The sequence below is a fragment of the Sinohyriopsis cumingii genome, chromosome 15, assembly GCF_028554795.1.
Source record: "Sinohyriopsis cumingii isolate HCF-2022 chromosome 15, ASM2855479v2, whole genome shotgun sequence".
NCBI lineage: Eukaryota > Metazoa > Mollusca > Bivalvia > Unionida > Unionidae > Sinohyriopsis > Sinohyriopsis cumingii.
The window spans coordinates 137,316,975-137,333,252 of NC_142975.1; the positions used below are offsets into that span (position 1 = coordinate 137,316,975).

Here is a 16,278-nt window from a genome sequence, read left to right on the forward strand (position 1 = left end):
CTTCAGCGATGGACCAGGCTGAAGTACACTTACAAAAGTGATCAGGGTATTTTCAGCGATGGACGAGGCTGAAGCACACTTACAAAAGTGATTGTGGATATTTTCAGCGATGGACGAGGCTGAATCACACTAGTGAAAGTGATCGTGGATATCTTAGTGATCAATATGGTGATGCAACTGGTATTAAATACCGTTATTTTTTCCCCCGAATTCATCATTCATCGTGAAAGTGATCGTGGGTGGCTTCAGCGATCCACAACGGCGCGTTACACGGGCGAGAGTAATCATGGGATTTTTTCAGCAATGGAAAAGTGTTTACTTGTGAAAGTGACCACGGGTGTCTTCCGCGATGAACAAGGCTGTTGTTGTTGTGTTGTTGTGGGGTTTAACGCCATTTTTCAGCACACGATAGGCTATGCATGGCGGCCAGTATTAATGGTGGAGGAAGAACCCGGGAAAACCCCGGGGAGAACCACCGACTTACGAGAAGCTACTGGCATGCTTTCTCACATATCCACATTTGCCGAATCCTGGACTCGAACCCACGCAGACAGAGGTGAGATGGCAGTGATCCGTAACGGACAGCGCTTTAGACCATTCGGCCACTCGGGGCCCCTGAACAAGGCTGAATCACACTTACAAAAGTGATCAGGGTATTTTCAGCGATGGGCAAGGCTGAAGCATGCTTGAGAAAGTGGTCGTGGATATCTTAGTGATCGATAGAGTGATGCAACTGGTATTAAATACCATTATTTTTTCCCCCGAATTCATCATCAAAGAAAGTGAGCAAAACGTTACTTGAATAAAGTTACTGCATCAGTCTACAGCAATATTCAATATCTGAGACACACACACAAAAAAACAACAGGAGCAACACTACTACTGCCTCTACTACAGCTGCTACTAACACTCCTTCCAGAATGTTAATAATTATACAATATAGTGCGGAACACGAGCTACCATATTTTCATTTGTTTTTTTTTTCATGCACATACCATAGATTTTAATATTTTAAAGAGGACTTATTTGCATGAAAGGTTGTAGCATGCAGATTAGAAGCTCGAACGAAATGAAAATCGCAAGCATCTCTTTCACTCCACTTGATACAGAGTGCCAGGATTTTTTTCCTGGACTTCATGTGGTTTTACTTATCATGATGATACAATATTTGAAATAACACGATTCCTGTCCGTCTGTCTGGATTTTCGCAGCAATTTTTTATGGCCACTATAAGGCAAATTGTATTATGTTGTCCGTCCGTCTGTCTGTTTCCAAAAGTCTTGCCGATATGTCATCATCGTTCACACGGAAATTCGACCCAAACTCCTGATTTAGTGCTTGCCGCCTCGGTTTGTAAAGTTTTAGAATAAAAATTTGTTTTCTGTGGGTTGAGAAATTTAATTTTAATTTTTAATTTTAATTTTAATGAACATGAATATCTTTTCTTTCCGAACCTCTCACTCTTAATGAATCTCACAGTTGTTAACTTTTAGAGAACAATCAATGATGCAAATCAAAGCTTTTATTTTCATTCATCTGAAAAATGTGGGTTGGGCCTCTTTTATATTACTGTTATACATTTGTTCAAATTCCTTCTTATTGTGCCTGCTTTACATTTATGTAATTATAGGTACATATACCTGTCATGATCAGATTGTTCGCGTAATATCAGATCGGCCTGGCTTAGAATAGAAGGTCGGTAACTGTCTTAAACTGTTGTATAGCTAATTGAACGAATTATTGTCTGTTTGAGGATTGTTTTGCATGTCTATCACCCAACTTTGCCGACGCAAAAAAGCTCAACATCGCAATTGGTTTAACAGAGAAGTAGAATGCTTGGCCGTCATGTATTCCTCTTCGACTAATGGTATATTCGTTTCTGTTAGGTTTTAATATAGATGGACAACGACCATTCGTGCGTTCTATGTCGTATTTCACGAGTGAAGGAATAAGAGGCCTATGTACCGGCATAAACACGAGGTTCTTACAAGTACTTATTATGTGTACGTAAACAGAGTTCTCTCCAAATTTGTTGAAACAAATGTTTCAGTGCTATGAGACTTGAAGTGAAATCTGAAATAATTCAATTATTGTGATAGATGTTCTCCGAGAATTAGGTGGTTCTGTAAAGGGAAAATGTGAAAGCCAAAAACAGTCAGATCGATGAAAATGTCTCCCAGTCTCCGATTCTGAAAACGTTCGAATGGTTTTAAATCTTCCAAATTGAGGGACAGACAGTCGTAACCGTGCAATACTGTACTAGGTAATGTATGTTAGTTACAGAAGAAACTGATACGTTGATTAAGTTCCTTAGAATATTATGATTATTTTTAAGCTAGTGAACGCCAATAAAAATAATTTATTTCCAAATATATAACTAACAGACTGCAATCAATGAATATCTCCGCGATTTTCTCAGATCCTTCAAACCCATGCATACAAGTGACGATGAAATATTAACATAGTCTGAAAAGAGACAAATAGCTGAATAGAGATACCTAGCTAGATATGCATGTATGTGTCGACATCTACGTGAATACATACTTAGCATATATATATATATATATATATATATATATATATATATATATATATATATATATATATATATATATATATATATATATATTGAAAATAGATAAAGAATGAAACAAGAACTTACAAAATTAATGCACAATTAAATGAGGAATTGACAAGTATCCGCCTAATAACTATCCATGCCCCATATCGCGAATCATATTTTACATAATACACAAAATTTGTTTCGGTTGTTTTTCAATGTCTGTTTGTATGTCTGTCGTTTATATACTGATTTGTGCACTAGAGTTTCCATATATTAGTATTCAATTCAACCTCTCGGTTTTTCAAAGAAAATTTAAAATAATTCTTTGGGTGGGTTCTGTGATTGCTCCTTCTCGTGCATGGCTAGTTCTGCTACGTCAGTTCCTTTGCTAAAGACGACTTGAGCTCAAATCCAACAAGTTACGAATGATTTTATTTTTCTTAATGTTTTATTTTCTTTGAATTTGGAAGGATAATTTAAATTTTCTGTGGTAATAAACACAAAACACGGCAGAACCTAAGCAGTAAACCGCTGACATCGCGCGGGATCAACCTGTGGTACAGTACACCTTGCTAACGCAATGCGTTTGAGTGTACAATAAAAATATAAATACTGAGTTGTTTCACCAACTCGATGAAATAAATCCGTTATTCACTTGATGAAATCTATCAGTTAATCACTCGATCCAAGCAAGTATCCTGTATATTTTTCTCATGATTTCACCTGTCTTTCGTTCATGAACGGACCGTGATATGAAATAGCGCCCCTCGGAAAGAACGGATAGAAGCGCCGAGTGTACGCAGAATTGGTATTGATAAAATAATGCAGATTTTCATTATGATTGATAATTAAGAGGCTTTTACTACCTTTTAAATTCGCATATTTGAAAGTAATTTCGATAATTTCTACGTGATAATATATATTTCTGATTCTTCTTTTAACTAAGTTCTGTTTCACTCAGAGTTGATGTTCCTGATTCTTCTTTTAACTAAGTTCTGTTTCACTCAGAGTTGATGTTCCTGATTCTTCTTTTAACTAAGTTCTGTTTCACTCAGAGTTGATGTTCCTGTCTGAATTTTGTTCTTCTGGTGATATTCAGGGTGAACATTTTTATACCCAAGAAAGCAATAATAGAAAACGGATTGATATTTTTTCTTCACAAGAGTTTACTTCAGTTTTCTTGTGTTCATATTGTCCGCGGAGAGTCCAGATTTTTAAATATTGAATATTTAACTGTGTCACGTGCCCCCTACGGAATTATTACTAACTCCGAAGAAGGACGGACAATGAAAAGGTTAAATAACTCCGAGCCCCCAGTCAGCAAATATGGCGGTCTATGTTTTAAAATATATAATTAATAAGGTGAAAGGTATGATAATTTAATAAGCTATATGACGGTATTCCACAATTACAGGACATTTTTTCAATGCAATTGCTTCCAATCAATACACGACCTATCCCAGTTGCCAAATATTTGATTCAGCGAAATTAAAGACAAGAGTGTTTTTTTTTTTCCCCCGTGTCCCTTCTAAGACTATGTGACTCATCTGTTAACTTCCGCCTTGTATTCCTTTCGGTACTTCCGGTACCCTTGTGTCTGTTTCCCGGCTCTCCTTATCGGTACTTCCGGTACCCTCGTTTCCATTCTCTCGGCCCTGCTTCCTCGTACAACAGCCTATCTCTACGTGCTCTGCACGTCTTATCCTCTCTAATCTTCGGGTGGCATCTGATCCCAGCTCGAAAGCTTCCTGTGGATTAGAAGGGACGTACAGTTGTGCCTCCTTGTTCGAACACAGGAGAATTAACACACTCTCATAGACCTTTCATCAGCATAATGACAACTAAATCATTAGGTTAACTCATACACTCACATCTAAATATTCCACACACGCTTGTTCTATAATAAAAGCTATAACAACAACAATAATATCACGACTTCTGATACATACACACATATCCCTCATTCTCTATATAGCAAACTATCAATATCAACAATGGTCCTACGCATTTCCTACCTAACAAATTTTAAAATACACATACAAATCTAAACGCCTAATTATCCGCGCACAAGGCTAACAATGCCTCACTCTGCACACTCCACAACTATTTATTCAAATGCAAGCAAGTACAATGTCTAATACTACTCATTATTAAATTCAGTTCTGCACCACAATGCAACATCGTAGCAGATTACACCATCCACTTCGATTTTATCCTAACAACTACATATATCAATCTTGAATATTACTAATTCGCTATTCACTACATTACGACATGTTGATAATTCAGCTGTACATGGAAGATTAAATTTGTACTAAATTAAATTCACATAATAGGTACAAATCATATGACATATAATTTGGAAAGTGAAACAGATTCGGGCGACGATATTTTACCTCAGCAGCCTTTGTTCCAACCTCGTCCGAAGTTTCTAGAACTCCCTTTCCCGCCCTTTTAACGAGCGCGCAACGTCGGTACTCGGAGTGCAGTCTAGTTTCTCCAACTTCCCTATGACCTGCTCTCGCCAGTGTCCAGACTACACTGCTTCTTTCACAATGAATAATAACAGAATAATATCTGGCTGCGTGAGAGACCCGCCCAAAATTCGACTATCTTAGTTCTGTTGGATACCGGTTTTCTCTTTGAAAACGGTCTGGAGTAATATCACTGAGGTGTTAAAATGTCGGGATTCCGGCGTCTAAGCCTAAGTCGACCGGTAACATCACTGCTAATTGCAACCAGAGTTTCTCGCCCCGCGGCAAGGTTCATCAAATGAAGTAACCGTGAATTTGACCGTAACGCAATGCCTAATTCACGGGGAGGTAATTTCTTTGTTTCAGAATCGGTCTAAAGTCATAATATTATATAACACGTATTCACATTACCCAAAGTACTTTGAATTACGAATTCTATCAGAAGACATTTATAAACATGAACAGGAATTGTAAAAAAAAAAAAACGTGACAAACTGTTATGGTTTCTAAGAGTCATGCTATTTACCTTTCCCTTTGAATAATTAAGAGTAGATGGATCTCAGTTAGCAGGGAATACGTTGCATTATGATATTTAGTTGCTCTCTCCGTCTCTCTCTCTCTCTGTCTCTCTCTGTCTCTCTGTCTCTGTCTCTCTCTCTCTCTCTCTCTCTCTCTCTATATATATATATATATATATATATATATATATATATATATATATATATATATATATATGTATATATATATATATATATATATATATATATATATATATATATATATATATATATATATATATATATATATATATATATATATATATATATACATCGTTTATGTTTTACGGACTTTATTCATATTGTTAACTAATTTTCTGAAATAAACATATAGTAGATATCTATCTTTTCGGTGCCTTTGCTACAAGCTCTAGATCGATTACCTCAACAAATGTAGAAATTCTAGCATAAATCATCTATATGATGCGGCTTTTTCTTTTCTTTTAGCATTTCTCTGTCGCTTTTATTGGTTGTTAGCTCTACGAGTTATAGACCCAAAATGCTCATGGAATGGCCTGTTCCATCGGTACTACCGTCTGTTAGCACAAGATTGTTACACCTCTTAACTATTTAAAGTCTGAGATATGATTATTTCTAAATGTGAATGTTGTTGCTCAGACATCCAGTATGTTCACCATCTTGAAATTTTGTCATGGCATCTCCTTCTGAATGGATGGTCCTATGCACATGATATTTCTACTAATAGTAGTCCCAAATTAAAATAGTCGTGATTTGATCTCCAATATGGCCGCCATGGCGGTGTTAATGACAATCTTGTTATCGCTACTCCTCCTAAAGGTAAGGTCATATAGATAGTTGTTAAATATTTGGTGCTAAATGAAAATGATTCCGATCTTACATCCAACATGGCCACCATTGTGGCCATCATGAAAATCTTGTTATCGCTGCTCCTCCGGAATGGATGGTCATGTCGGCATGGAGTTGGCAGCCTGGGAATGTTTGAAACACACTTTCTGGCCCTCAAATATTCTTTCTCTGATTTATAATGGAAAAAGCCCAAAAATTAAATTCTCTGTCTCTAAATGACAATGATGTCTATCTATAATAGAAGTAGCTATTCTGACAGCCCTTTGAAAACTCTTTTTAACACTATTCTTCCTCAACAGATGATTATCCTAATATGCGGTTTTCACTGAAAGTTTTCATAAGATGTATAGTTTGTGCTAATAGAAAGTTAAGCCTCAATATAGACACCACAGTAGCCATCTTGAAAATCTTACTATTTCTCTTGAATGAATAGCCATGTCATCATAGCGTTTTCGTTGAAAGACTGCTTATGATGTATAGTTGGCTTTTAGTTAAAAATGGCTAACACGGCGGCGAAGTTAAAATTCTTGTACCTACTCCACCTGAATGGATGGTCAAAATGACATGGGTTTTTCAACAGAAGACTTATGATGTCTACTCGGTCCTTACTAAATAAATTGCGTGCTTGAGACATCAGGTATGGACGCCATGGTAGCCATTATGGAAGTATTGTTTTCGCTACTTGTCCGATACGGACAGTCATATCAACATGGCATTTTCACTATAAGAAGTCGTATATGTCAGTTTGCGTCTAAATAAAAATCGTACCAACCTGGCTGCCAGGGCATCCATTTTAAAAATACTCTTATTCCTGCTTGTGACTGGATGTGTCGACGCGAGTTTTAAAAAATACATCTAATCACGTCTAGTTCGCCTTTAATAAAAATGATGTCCGTCTGATATGCTCTCGCACATCCATTATGGCTGACACAGTGGCCATCTTAGAAATCTTGTTATTACTACTCGTCCTGCACTAATCATATCGACATGATGTGTTATCTAGATAACTTCGTATGAATTCTATTTGGTCTTAAAATAAATATGGCACCAATCTTACATCAATATGGCTTTTTTTATATAGTTGCCATGTTAAAAAAAGCTGGGTATTGCAGTGGGGATCTATTTAAGTAGACTTCTTTGTTGCCTAGTTTGTCATGAATGTAAATGTGACCCTTTGGATACTATATATATATATATATATATATATATATATATATATATATATATATATATATATATATATATATATATATATATATATATATATATATATATATATATATATATATATATATATATCTTATCGCTATAGTGACCATCTTGAACATTGAATATGTTCGCATCTGCATCAATTTTGACTGAAAATTCTTATGATATCTGTTTGATCTGCAAAAAAAAACCCAACCCGCTGGCCATGTTGGTCAGCTTGGAAATCTTGATTCAGATACTTCTCCTTATCGAATGGTCATTTTGACTTGGAATAGACTATTATGATATTTCGTTGGTCCTGAATGAAAATGGATTTAATTAAAACTTCACTTTGATGGCAATAGTGGCCACCTTGAAAACTTTGTTATCACTGGTCCTCGTTAAGGAAAATCGAGGTATCGCTGGTCATCTTTAAGGGATGGTCATCTCGCTTTCACTAAAATACTTCTGACTGTATGTAGTTGGTCAAAATGAATCTGATGCCAAGGTGTACTCCTGAAATTTGATAAATAATGTAAGAGCTACCTCACCATAAAGGTAGGTCTTTTCTGACTTTTTTTTGTGTGGTTTAAAATCACTTCTTTCTCGCAATATAAGGTTGTTCGTGTATTAAAATGATGCTTATGCGACTTGCAAAACGGCTCCCTTTGAAGATCATTCAGAAAATATTTATATTGCTTCTTCTCAACGGACGGTCATACAAACATGGCATTTTATTACAACAATACAGCAATATATAGCTGTTTTGAATGAAATGGTTTTCATCTGATCTTCAACATGGCACCATTGCAATCTCGAAAATCTTGTACTCGTCTTGCATGAATGGTGGCAAGGGGATGTTTGTTTTTTTGTTTTAGTTTTGCTTTTGATTTTCGTTCTAAAACTCTTGTAAATTTTGTATTGCTTCCGAAAGAATGTTGTGCAGAGCTAACTAGCAGCATATCCGTACTTTTGTACTTTTGTGAAAGTTTTTTAAAACAAGACCTGACTGATATTTGGTCAAGTTAATGATCACTTCTTTCAGTTGGTATTTCTTTTTGAACTTATGAATATGGTACTTGTACAAATGCAAGTTAAACTGACCAGATTTTGTATTTAGTTACCTGCAAATATGCAAATTGATAGTCAGCATTCTGACATTGATTTAAAGTCCAAGTTCTTGCATAGGGATTTAGCTGAACTGACTCATAAGCAAAAGAGTACGAACTAAATTTTCCCATCGAACCTAGTTTGTTGATTTAGCTGAAGAACCCATGGAATAATACCACTTTGAAATGGCTGGGTTTTTTCCTAATATTATTTATAGATTTAATCAAACTTGGCCTGTGGGTAAATCTTAACATTTTCCAAAAAATAAATTTGGTGCTCTTCTGTCCATGATACCAGGTTAAAGATCAAAGGTAATAATAATGCACGATTTACTTCCAAAGGTAAAAATAATGTATGGTATATTTACGAAAGTGATAATAATGCATGATGTACTTCCAAAGTTAATAATACACTTCACTAACAGGCATCTTGTGAACATGTTACTGGAACTCAGGTAAATAGCTTTGTTACCAAATTTGGCATGTCGGAGTTTCTCAAGAATATCGCAGATTAGCAGTTAGAAGAAATGGACTTGTCTTGGATTCCTGGAAATTCACTTTAATACTTAGCAGTTAGAAAGAAGAAATAGACATGTCTTGAAGTCCTGGAAATTCCTTTCGGCCTTTAAAGCCTCAGTCCCTCCTATGGACTATTATTATTATTATTATTATTATTATTATTATTATTATTATTATTATTATTATTTCATGTACAAAAATAAATTCAGGGAACTTTTAAACTACTGCGCTATGCAGGTCACATGATGAGGAAAATCACGTAAGTCTTAATATACTTAATCGATTACCTTTCCGTATATATGTAACAGTTTTTTTTATAGTATTATTATCGTCATTATTATTATTATTATTATTATTATTATTATTAATGATAAAACAAATTGACGCAAATTTGTATTACGATCATGTTACACATTTTCCCTTGAATGTAACCTAGAAATCATGATGGTCTCTTACAAATTTGTTGTGTTTTTGTTTTTTTAAATTCCTAAACTCCAGTACTGCTTGATCCAAATCAGTGTTATCAGTATTTTCTTTCGTACCTGATTATATCTGCACTGAAACTTTGGAAGAAGTCCAAATGCCAAGGTTTAGTTCTATTATGGGGCATAAATGATACCAATGTACCGTCGCTACATTAATACTTCAAAAAGCATACCTGATCTCCGCCTATAATTCTAATTTATCATTGCCTGAACAAATTGTACCATGTCGGGGAGTTAGAAACATGCCCAAAAGTTGTTGTAGTTTTGTAATTTGATGACAATCGGTCTATGGAATACACAGTTAGGTTTATATTTGAAAGACACCTTTCTGACGTAAGCAAGTACTCCTTACTGGCAATATATTGTGTGGAAAGGTAATATGCACAACATGTTGTCGGTCTACAGTTATCTGGATCGACAGGTGTTAGACTGGGAGGTACAAAAGGTTGCAGCTTGATTTTATGTTTGGTTTACTGTTGTTGTTTGGAAGAATTTAAAGAATGCCATTAACAAAGGCTTTACATATACTCAAACTTCCATATCCTATTTAAAATTCGGAATTAAACGTAAGTACACAGTATGTCTTTTTCATATCATAAAATCTTACCAAACTCCTCCGCATTAATTATTATTATTATTATTATTATTATTATTAGCTCTGCTGGTCATAGATCAGAAGAGCTTTATTAGCTCTTATTGAGAGTCCGTTGTCCGTCGTCCATCCGTCCATTCTTCCGTTAGTGCTAAATTGTTATCATACCTAGAGGATTGTCATGATATCTTGAACTCACATTCGTCTCATGGTCTAGTTGGTCATAAATGAAAATAGTGCATCGCGGACATCAAATATGGTCGCAATTGCCATCTTGAACATCTTGTTATCGTTGCTTCTCCTGGATGGATGGTCATATCAATATGGAGTCTTCACTTAAAGACTCAGTATAATACTTAGTTATGTCTAAATGAAAATGGTATAAATATGTTGTCCAATATGGCCGTCACGGCAGCCATCTTTAAAATGTTGTTGTCAAGAGTCCTTCTGAACAAAACTTCATATTAACATAGAATTTTCATCAGAAGTCTTGTGATGATGTCTGCAAATTTTCAATTAAAACGGTGCTAGTCTGCTGTCCAATATGGCCACCGCAGTGGTCATTTTGAAAATCTTATCGCTATTCCTCCTCGATGGATGGTATATCGACATAGGGTTTTCACCAAAATACTTCACATAGTATGTACTTGGATCTAAATAAAAATGGTGCCAATGTAATAGCAAAATGGTTGCTATGGCTGCTATCTTGAAAATCTTGTTTTCATTACTCTTTCCAAATGGAGAGTCCTGCGACGTGGTGTTTTCACCGGAAGACTTTTTATAGTGTCTAGTTGAACCTAAAAGAAAATAGTGTCGTTCTGACATTTTTTACAGTCAACACGGGGCCCTTCTTGAAAACGTTGCTATTGCTACTTTTCTGAATGGATGGTCATATTGACATGTTATTTTCAACAAACGTTTTCGAATGATGCCTAGTTGGTCCTAAGTGAAAATGTTGCCGATCTTTCATCCAATATGGCCGCTACCGCGGTTAATTTGAACATATTGTTATTGCTTTAAAAATGTCAGAGATGGTATCAATACTAAACAGCTAAAATGAAGAAATGGTCTTATCTTGAATTCCTGAAAATTCTCTTGGGCCAGTCCAGCGTCAGCCCTTCGAGGAACTCTTCTTACTGACATCATTATTATTATTATTATTATTATTATTATTATTATTATTATCTTAATGCACTATCTAAATACTGCAACGAATTCCGCCAAGACTAATTTGTCACTTTTACGGGATTTTACCCCCACCCTTGCATCTTACTCTCACTTCCAAAAACTCTTTGAAAAATGACATATATACACCATATCGATAGATATAACAGTAATTTTCATTAGCTTTCTCCTTTTATATTTTTTAAATAAGTCTTTTGATATTTTCACTCCCTACGTTATAAGAGAGGCGTGCAGCCCAACATAGAACTACAGAAGAAAAAGCTACAAGGGAGGTAACTACCAAGTTTTCATACATACAGGATGACTCCGCGTAAATGAAAATGAGATATTCTTTCTCGCTTATGGACACGCTAACAATTAACCCTGGACAAACTCCATATCAATGGGGGTTGGGGGACGAGGGATCGTGGTAGTGGTGTAAAAACAGGCAAATACTAGGTAAAGAAACTGCAAGTAATTACGTGTTTATTGACAAATATTTACAAATTGTACTAAAAAGAAAATGTTGGTCATTTAGTGAGATGAGGAGGGGAATAAAGTATCAATTTTATTGAGCATGTTTTGTTAAATATATAGGGAAATAGTATTTAATGTTGATAGAGACTCGACAGTATTTTGTCCAACGTTTTCAGAACATCACATCAAATATACCTTAGAATCTATCATCAGTTTTCCATCCGGTGGAAGCAACATTCCCCCATGTAACCTGAACATACAATTCACTATATGGCTACTATTACGAGCGTGATTCATTCGTGTGTTGTTTTGTTGTTTTTCTTCTGGGTTCGACGCAATTTTTCCAAACATGATAGGACATACATGGCGGCCAGGATAAGTGGTGGAGGAAAAATCCTGGAAAAACACCGGTAAGAGCCACCGACCCACAGGAAGTTACTGGCAAATTTTCTCACCTAATCACACTGACCAAGCCTGCAACTCGAACCCACGCTGAGATGGCAGTTATTTATAAACGCGATCGCTTTTTAGAGTACTCGGCCACCCGGTGCTCCATTCTGAAGCTACCACTGAAGCCTAGCGTGAAAAGCACGCTTTAGCATAATACGTGACCGTATACTACTAACCAAACAAATCGGAAACCTGAACTTCAATAGCCAAGGCTACGAAGGAACTATGTACCCTGCAACTGACCCAAAATAAGACTATCTTAATAGCAAATAAAAATAGGAATGGAATACAAATCTGATACCAAAGTAGAGTTATATTTTCCAGGAAGTTTAACGTATTATAAAGTTACGAAGCCCTTATAAAATAAAATAGCAGGTATGTTTATAATAATCGTACTATGTCCACCATGACAGATAACACGAGATTCGCGTGGTAACTAGTTTTCCAAATAAGGTGTGCTATACCATATTTGGATATTCGCCATATTTACCACAATCTGCTTATGTTTCTGAATCAGAATGCGATGTAATTTCTTAATACACCAAGAACGAGGCTGTACACAGAAGTAGTAATACATTCACTAGAATTGCAGACCATTAACTGCAAAATTTGACTGAAAAACGTAAACTCTGTTTTAAACAGTTTTCAGCGGTGACAATTTGCAAGTTTGGCATTAAAAAAATTAAAAAGACTATTTGATTGGTTTAAGAATATGTATACAATAATTCAAACTTGCTGACATTATACAGAAAACGCGACAGGTATGAACCACACCCGGCTGCCATATTAATCGATATAGGATCATTTTAGTATCCCTCCAATGAAGGAGGTAGGATTACTAGTATTAATACTACGAAAACCTGTGACATACCACAACATGCAGTGTCTCTAGTCATTAATATGGCTAGCTTACCACAGAATAAAGATGTATATGCACATCTACAAATTCGTTTAGAATGGGTACAAAAATTTTCCAATATATAATTTTGTAGTAGATTGTTTAGGAGATCGTATGAACTCCTAATATCAAGTAGTCTGATTTAAACGACAATTTTAACATCAGCATATATGATGATCTGACATATGTATTTTATGTAAAAGACTACAGCCGAATTCCTATAGGTAAAAGATTTTATAAACTATTAAACATTTTATCGGTTTTGAATGGTTTCAGTTGTTAAGAGATTAGCCGCCTGACGATATATAATCGTCTCTAGTGGAGTTGGTTAAAACCGTAAATATATCCGAAGGCTCTTTCCTACACACTGACATTAAGGGGGACGGTAATTTGAATATACCACGACGGCTTTTTACTACATACTGACATTAAGGGGCACGATAATTGACCTATTTGAACTATATTACACATGCATGGATCGTCGAATACAATTGAACGAATTAAATGCCCCTATAGTTTCATTTTTCGTGTAAATTATCCAGTGTCGTGCTCTAAATATTGTATAAAATAAATACTGATTTCTTATTGGTTCTATCGGGACCTTGTAATTGAACAACGTGTAAATGCTTTGCGATCACGGACGAGTTGACTAACGCGTAAATATTAGAGGAGTTGATCCTAAACGAGCTATATGAACTGTAAGTGTTTATGCTATATCGAGGAAACTCTTCGCAAGACTCGATTACGCTAAACCAGGAAAGCCACACCAGATCATGCTTTTCAATCGCATGATCTTGTGATGCGCCAAACCGAGGTTGTCGTTACATGCAGTCGAGTTCTCTATCACATGAAATCCACAGTTCCATTTCGAGTAATTTAAATGCCTACATAATCAAAAACAAGAACATATTTCAAGTTATTTAAGCAACACCAGGATACACATACTCGGCATGTACACACCAAAAATAAAATCTACGAAGGAGACAATGTGCTGTCGTTGATATACGAAGTGACTAGACCGTGAGTAAAACACCATATTCATTCGAAGTACTTTTTTAATAAAAGTTTGTAGAATGAACTCACTACCCGATGCTTTTTTTCTGTTTCCTTTTGGTATCTCGTTGTTCTATTTTTTTATTCCCGTAACATCCATATAATTTGATATAAAATGAAACATTAAATGATGTTTCTACTTTTCAGATCACGATGAAAAAGTAACATGGGGACTCGAGTAAGTGTTGAGACCTTCACATCAACAACCGATAAAGACGGACACCGCTACTACGCCAGTTTTGACCCATATCCGCACAGGCAGGGAAAATCTAAACTTGCCTATCTTGGAATTCTGAACGGGAGTGGACCTCTCAGAGGAAAAAAGTGCGTGGTAAAGGCTTTCAGGCATGGTAGTGCAACGCGCGAGGACTGGACAGTTGAGATTGATAAAACCAGACTAGTGAAAGAGATTGCAGATTCCTACAATAGAATAATTGATGGCACTGAGTATAAGATTATCGTTAGCATTCCCATCTTGGCTGAGATTGACGAACCCTCAGACTGCATGTGTATAAACGAAGTGTTGGGCAAAGAAAGAAGGATAATTAGGGAGACAGAATATGTGTCCCTAGAATTATACTTGCGAGGGCCTTTCGAAGATTTTGAATTTGGCATGGCAGATCCGCTTGACCTTGAAACTCCCGAGGCTTTCGCTCACTATTCTTGGTACTACTCTCAAGGAAAACATCTAGTCACTAATATGCAAGGTGTAAAATCTGCATCGGCTTACTATGTTACGGGTCCTGTGATTCATTCCGAGGATGCGAGCCATGGACTAACGGACAAGGGACTTGATGGTATTAAAACATTCTTCAGGTATCACAGGTGCAATCGGATATGTGAGAAATGGCCACGGCTCGGAGACGGCGTCGATATAAGAAAGGTCAGTAACCTTATGGGTAGCGTTGAAAGAGTAACTCCAAGTGCGCCTGCTATATATGAAGATCGCTCAATGATACTATCGATGCCACCACCGCCATATGACAACCTATATTCTATGGATTGGCGACATCACATCACGAGTCAAGGCGTTGAGAATCCGTGGTTCCCTAGTAACACGATCGGCATGTATCATTGTTGGGGTGTTCATATGCAGCACATGGCTTACCCACCTACCCTCTGTGTTCCTCCCACATCTCCTTACCCGCTTTATTATCAGCCATCTCCATCACAGACTTACCCTCCATCCTATTCCTCAGCTATTTGCAATGGAAACGAGTCGCGCATGCGGAGTAGTGTGTGCTCAAAGGCTAGTGACTGCGAGCTTCTGTTGGACCCGAATGATTTCACAGACGAACCGGTGGTAGAAGAATCCAGCATGACTTACTTGTAATACGACACTCTAGGGTGAAAGTGCAAGTTGTGATATGCAATGAATAGATGTGGCAAATAAATACGAGGAAACTGAATCGAAGCGATATAAAAATGATAGTTACGTTGTGCTTTGTCTGACAGCCCATATACGTCAAAGTATGCCGGGCATCAATGTATTATACGTTTCCCTTTATTATGTGACGGTTTGTTGATTGCATGGAACCAAGATGTCACTCCGTCCATCTGCCGTCAATATTTTAATTCACTTATATATGTGTGTGTGTGTGTGTGTGTCTAAAAAATATGCATATATATATATATATATATATATATATATATATATATATATATATATATATATATATATATATATATATATATATATATATATAGTGTGTATATGCGTGTGCAGAATGAAGCAAAGATCTGTAAATATCACATGTACGTTTTTTCTCAGTTTCATATTCTTTATGTACCTATTTCGGTCATTATGTACCTATTTCGGTCATAATGTACCTGTTTCGGTCATCATGTGCCTATATCGGTCATTATGTACATATTCGGTCATTATGTACCTATTCAGTAAGTATGTACCTATTTCGGTCAT

General features: G+C 36.1%; 1 protein-coding gene across 1 annotated transcript; it reads left to right on the plus strand.

The window, feature by feature from the left end:
• The first annotated feature begins 1,677 nt into the window (after nt 1-1,677).
• Nucleotides 1,678-15,923, plus strand: LOC149782875 (myosin heavy chain kinase B-like). The gene is made up of 2 exons (XM_089934941.1): nt 1,678-2,263; nt 14,505-15,923. The coding sequence occupies exon 2, from the start codon at nt 14,524-14,526 to the stop codon at nt 15,688-15,690; it is 1,167 nt and encodes a 388-aa protein (XP_089791067.1). The 5' UTR covers nt 1,678-2,263; nt 14,505-14,523; the 3' UTR covers nt 15,691-15,923.
• Nucleotides 15,924-16,278: the final 355 nt, after the last annotated feature.

Excerpts from the sequence above, each read along its gene's own strand:
- LOC149782875 (XM_089934941.1), top strand. The coding sequence starts at position 14,524 with ATGGGGACTCGAGTAAGTGTTGAGACCTTCACATCAACAACCGATAAA.